Genomic DNA, 6,608 nt, shown 5'->3' on the forward strand with positions numbered 1-6,608 from the left:
ACAGTTGATCCTGTGTTGGAACAAACTGCTGTGATACTGCTGTTGTGCTTTACCATTGTATACATACAAATTGTTTCTTAAAGTGAGTATATTCATCCGTTATTGACATGGTGATTGAATCAATTATTTGGCAGTTTAGTAAGGGACTATTTCCAGTAACTCATTCCACTTTAGATGTGGTTTTTTTCTAATTCACTGTCATAATTTCATGTGAATTTGAGGCAGAAGGAACTCCAGATGGCCTTACCCAATCTGATTTTATTCATGTTTCTCATTTATATCTTTTATCTTGACATTTGAGTATAACACCTTCTTTAAAATTAATAATGCAGTTAAAGCAGTATTGATAAGAAATATGCAAAGATAAAATTAATTTCAAATATTAAAATTATGGTTTTAATCCTTCCTATACTCTACAGTGGGAACTTGCATGCTTTACATAGCATAAAAAGACTTGTGAAATAAACAATAAAATATACAGAAATGAAATTTCTTTTATGATGAAGTAAAATTTACTGTTTTCATGTGATACAGTCCATGCCACTCACATAACTATTTATAAACTGCTCAGGTTCTGCCTTAAACTTAACAGGTCTTCTTCTTGGCCATTTTAATAACAGATGAATCTTCTTTGACCAGTTTCAAAACAATCTTAAAAGGTACAGAATATGAAGGACAAATAGATGTTGTTTTTATTAAAATGTTTGATATTAGTATTAAACAGAAGTTGAAAGTTTTGTTTTGAAAGAATGTTTTTCAAGAAAAAGGCCTTTCTTCAGAGGTTGCAGCTCTTGGCCTTTAAATGATGCTGTGGTGGCACCTTCTTTTTGCAGTGCTTTCTTAGATGACAGGATTGACTCATGAAAGGATATATACACAAGTAAGCTATAAATAAAAATCTAAAAAGTAATATTATGCCAAAATTACTGATGAATAATCCTGGAAGTCTGTATTTCTTTCATCTTTCAGTATTTTTAGCATTCAGCTTAAGCTGGACATTGTAGAGACAGCAGCAGCCCTGTAGACTCTTTTTAGCTCTTATTTGTTCCACAATGTATGACTTCATGAAGCCAAAATTCATGTAATGATACTTTTCAAAACAGGGTATTTAAGAATAGCTTCTTAAAGTACAAAAGTTTTGAAACTAGAGTGCACTTGTGGAACAACTAAATATTCATACCAAATTTCAGTACATGTTGCTAAAATTGAAACAGGAGAAAGGTCATTTCTGCTGCATTTCATCTTGAAATCGAGTTTTTGCATATAAAGGTTCTGAATAGAAATATTTTCCACCAGTGCTTAATACATGTTTTTTTAGAAATTGTGGAACATAATCTTATGAGTCGGTTTTACTTTTAAAATGAATAATTCAGTCCCTTGGTTTTTTTCTGAAGTGCCTATCAGAATAATGACATCACTGAATTTGAGAAGATTCTGAAAACAAATCACAGCAACATCATGGACGATCCCTTCATAAGGGAACACATTGAAGGTATTTTAAAGGCTATTATAATCATTTTTGTTTTCACTACTTAGTAAGCTCTTTTTCTCTTCCCCCACCTTGGTTTATTTTTCTTTTTGGCATTAAGAGTTCCTTGTAATTACTTGTTTTTATTCCTTTACAAGTTATTTAGAAGTTGGTCAGGGCTAACTCGCATCCAGGCATGTGGCATGACTGAAAAGATATGCAAAGTTGACGGAGAAAGTTGTAGAGGAGTGGGTATTGTAAGATATCTATGGTGATGTTAAGATACTTGAATACTTTGAGTATTGTTTTTGGAATAGTGAAATGAAAGCAACCCTCACCTGTAAAGATGGTTTGTATCAGTCTCATCCACTTTGATGTTTGCAGTTTATAAAGTTAATTTACTGCTTCAGATTACACAAAATACATAGACAATGTAATGAAGGTTGCACTAATAAATATGTAGTAATATAATATGTGAAAAGATGCATACTTTTCATTTATATCTTGCAAACAGTAGTTGGAGTTATAGTACCTCTACTTAATAGAATGGGAGCACATTAGCACATGCCTTTCTGCTCCATTAATGTGACAAAATAAACTTACCTCATCCATTTTTCATGTATCTGAGAATTGAAGAGTCTCTTCACTTGAATACAGTGCTCAGTTCTTCAGCTAACTGTTGTTTTCAAGAGTGGGTCTGACTGTGGCAGTGCAAGATCATTTAGCTGGATAGTTACACGAAAGAAAAGAGTTAAATCCAGAGACCTGGTTTCCTTATACTTGTTTGTAAAAGAGAACAGGGCAAACAGCAGGGGAAACTAAATATAACCCACCGCTGCTGTTCCATGTGGACTGCTGGTGAGCTGCAAAGTCTTGGGGGGAGACTTGGTAAGATCAGAGCTGGATGCTCGTGGAGGAAGGTGTGCCAGAACTGGAGAGCAAGAGCAGGAAGCTGAATTAAGGCATCAAAGGGAATTGAGCGTCGCTCCTTGTATGCTACTGATGTCTCACCATGTTCACTCTGCAGTGATACACAACTTGTTCATGGTTATGTTTACATACCTTGCCTCATTGTTTTAATCTCCATAATTTATTGAGACACATAATCTGGTGTTCAGTGGTATATTATTATATAAACAGTCCCTGTTTAAACAGGTAGAAATGGACCTAGTTTTTTTTTCTCTGTTAATTTATAATTTATGCTTGCATTTTATCCCAACTGTCTTTAATAATGTAAAAATTTATAAAACGTTGACTGCACTATTTTATCTAAGCAAAACGAGCCTCTCCACGCAGACCATTTTCTACGACTTCAGTTCCTCATTGTAATTACACCATCAGGCCCTGACTTTTAACTTTAAATGTGAATATTCCCCATGAAGTTAAATGCACAGACATTTTAAATTGCAGAGCTTTAAGTCCCTTTTCACTTTTGTGTACAGCAAACATTCTAGCCATAAATTAGGGGGGCAGACATACCAGGCAATGATTTCTATGATCTAACTAGTTAACTTGAATAAATAAAATTTTTACCAGAGAACATGTTGCTCCATGTTTGAACAGTTTTCAGCTCTGTCTGTCCACCTTCAGAGTTACATATTGCCTGGATCCCTGGAAAAGGAGGGTCCTTGTTATTTTGCTGGGCTTCCCCCCCCATTGAATTACACTGAACACCATGGTCTTTGAAGCTAGCGCCTTTCTGTATGGAGTGGTATTTTAGCTTTATTTCAATACTGTTGTTTTTACACTGTTTATGCTTTCTTCTCTTACAGAGCTTTTGCGAAACATCAGAACACAAGTGCTTATAAAATTAATTAAGCCTTACACAAGAATACATATTCCTTTTATTTCTAAGGTATGTGTCAGTAGCCTTGGATTTGCTTAAGTAAATTATTAACTGTGAATAAAAGCTTTTAAATAAATACAGTGCTTCCAGAAATAGAACATCTAAAATACACTCTAAACCATAATGTACTAATGATGCACTGCTGGCAGCTTTGCAGTGCAAAAATGTAAATTTCAAGTGTCATCCAACTGTTTATTATAATATGTACTATGATATACTTCTTAAATACTCAGCTACCATATTCTACTTGGTGTAGAAAAATCATATTTCTTAGGAAAAGTATAAAAAGTGAAATTTGTATAATAAAAATGTCATTATAAACATAAATTTTATGGATGTAAAAATTAACCCCTTTTCCTCGTAAGCTATCTTCACATGTTTGTGTTGTACAAGTTGCAGAACTGTGGTAGTAGAACAAATCAAGTATTACCATAGAATTCCTGATTTCACTGCCTAATCTGCAAAGAATGAAATAAAAACCCAATGGTAATATATGACTATTCCCATCTCCTGTGGGTCTGTGATTTTGCCTGCAAAAATTCACAGCATTACAAAATACATCATGAAATATTAGGGATGCATGTTTTTTATGCTTAAAATCTCTTTAGAACTCAGTATACTTTTTTTTAAGCTAGACTTAACACTTGTAGAACTTGCTTGAGCCAGAAGATGCAATTATGTCTCTAAATGGTTTTGAGTGCAGATAATTATCTTTTCTGATAATTATTGTCTTATTTTATTTCCTGGGTTTTTGTGGTTGTGGTTTATTTTGTTTTTATTTGGTTTGGGATATTTTTTGTCTGTTTTTTCAGTAAGTCAGTAAAGGAGCTAATTTCTGGAGCTTCTAAAATTTTGCTTTTGCCTCTTCAGCTTTTTTTGAGAGGTTACTGGTCTCTTGATTCTTGCCCATGTGTCCTTTGGGTGGAGGTCTTTTGCTTAATAGATCATTACTGAATTGATACTTATGAACAGTAAGAAACAGGTTAAACTAAATTCTGTATATGAAAATAAAGATTGGGGGGTTTTTATGTTGCAGAACATAGTAGCAGCATACTGAGTTTGCTTTTTGTTTCAGGAGTTAAACATAGATGTAGCTGATGTGGAAAGCTTGCTTGTGCAGTGCATATTGGATAAGTATGTACCTGATTCTTGATTATTGATCTTTGATTACTTTAAAATAATCAAACTGTAGAAGAGGCAACAAAACAGTATTTTGGGGCATTGTGATAATACTGGTTGATTCTAGAAGTGAAAGGTAATGGTGCTGACTTTGTATTTGCTTGGTTTCTGAGCAGTAAAGTATGTTTGAAAGATGGGAACCAAGAAAATTATACAGGGAGCATCTTCTTTCTATAATTCTTAATTACATAATAAATTCCCTGAATTATTATGAAATTATGAAAGTTGTTATTCTTAGTAATTCCTGCTTACACCCATGTATATTTTAGAGTGCATTTTCAAGTTGACAGATTGATAATCTGCTCTCTTAACTAGAAAAATTTAACTACAATTTGTAAAACCTATTTTTCTGGAGAGTAACTTGTTATAACTACTACAAATGTATAATATGTACATGAGCTTGTATTATTTGATTTCTCTTCACATAAATCTCCATTTTTCATGATTCTTTGACTTTCAAGAACTGTTTATGTGATATTGCTTCAGACTTTGTGTGGGGTCATAGCCAAGCAGATAAAACATGCATTGCCCAATGAATTAGTTGTTTGATTTCCAGTCATGATGACAGCTTAATAGGCAGTACTGCCCAGGACAGTAATTATAAAAGTGCTGAATTCTGAAATGGACTTTGTGCCTCTCTTGTATATGACCTCTTATTTTACCTCTGATTCATTGTTAGCTCCTATTTCCATGTCCATTAGCAATTTATAGTTTTTATTTATTTTCTCCTAGCACTATACATGGCCGAATTGATCAAGTCAACCAGCTCCTAGAACTGGACCATCAGAAGAGAGGTGGTGCACGTTATACTGCGTTAGATAAATGGACCAACCAACTAAATTCTCTCAACCAGGCTGTAGTCAGCAAGCTGGCCTAATAGAAACCAAGCTTCTACAAACCTACTTAAGGCAACAGTGCAGTGATGTAAACCTTAAAAGAACTGGGAATGGCAAAACTACTGTCGGTTGGTGTGCCCTGAAATTATTGGAGTTATGGCAGAAGTGCTTTTTTGATCAGCTGGTTTGTGTTTTGCTGCTGCATTTATCCCAAGAAAAAAACAGCTTTAATCTCCAGAAGAAAACCAAAATGCCACGGGATTTATGCTGTATTGACATCTTGCCCTAAACATACAACATCCTAGTAATTTGTCAAGGGGCAATTAATGACCAGAGAGAAGATTTTTGTCATGATTTTAAGTACACTGACACGTTACTGTTGGTTAAATTTAAACATGTTTTACCTGCAGAAATTCTCTCACAGAAATAACCTGCAATAACTTGAAATGCATACCCTTTTGAACACTTCCTTTTCTCATGTATAAATTGAAATGTTTGCTGCATTTTGCAAAATGTCAATTCTCCAAAAATGTGTCCATATATTTCTGTACCTGCAGTGTAGTAAAGGTTTAGAAGAAACCCCATAATTATAGTGGCATACTGTCACTTAGGTTTCAAGCAGCAAAATAAACAGTGCAGTTCAGAAATTGTACAGTTTGTTTCTTGATGTGCTTTCATTATACTTGAATTTTACTTGTGTTATTTTTAAAAGAAAATAGGTATTACTTGATCTCACCACATTTGTGAAGGACAATATGAAGATTCTAAGACTGACCCCCTTGGTATGTGTGCTGTTGATTTTTCTTTTTTTTCCCCCCTTGAAATAGTGAAACATAAATACTAAAGAGCTGACATTTAGCAGTGTTAGTGCTAACTAACTTTTAGCTCCAAGATGCCAAACTATTATCAGTCCTCTCTAGTTATGTTGGTGGGTCTTTGGCATTTCTCAGGGATATTCTTGGGTTTTATTTTGCTACTTTAAGAATGGAGATTTTCCATGCAGCTCGGTGGGAATAGAGATGCAGACCCTGATTGTTCTCTCTCTTTCCATAATCTGTGGTCTTTTTGAGCAGATTCAGTGCACAGAAAATGACACTGTGTGGTATGGAGTGGGGACTAAGTGCAGTGACCTTGCTGGTAATGGAATCTGTTCTGTCCCAAATGTTTGAATGCACTGCAATCCCTTCAGAGCTGCTGTTCCCTACCACAGTATGGCCTCATGCCTTTTGTGGCCTAAGATTTTGGGATAACCTGATCATTTTAAAATAAATAAAGTGTT

General features: G+C 34.4%; 1 protein-coding gene across 1 annotated transcript in view; it reads left to right on the top strand.

The window, feature by feature from the left end:
* Positions 1-5,913, top strand: part of COPS2 (COP9 signalosome subunit 2) — a 24,116-nt gene extending 18,203 nt beyond the window's left edge. Inside the window, exons 14-17 of the mRNA XM_031055897.1 lie at positions 1,395-1,492; positions 3,241-3,323; positions 4,390-4,448; positions 5,226-5,913. Of these exons, the coding sequence (XP_030911757.1) occupies positions 1,395-1,492; positions 3,241-3,323; positions 4,390-4,448; positions 5,226-5,370 (385 nt within the window). The 3' untranslated portion in view covers positions 5,371-5,913. The remainder of the gene's footprint in view (positions 1-1,394; positions 1,493-3,240; positions 3,324-4,389; positions 4,449-5,225) is intronic.
* The last annotated feature ends 695 nt before the right edge of the window (positions 5,914-6,608 follow it).

Source organism: Geospiza fortis, unplaced genomic scaffold (assembly GCF_000277835.1).
Source record: "Geospiza fortis unplaced genomic scaffold, GeoFor_1.0 scaffold171, whole genome shotgun sequence".
Classification (NCBI taxonomy): Eukaryota; Metazoa; Chordata; class Aves; order Passeriformes; family Thraupidae; genus Geospiza; species Geospiza fortis.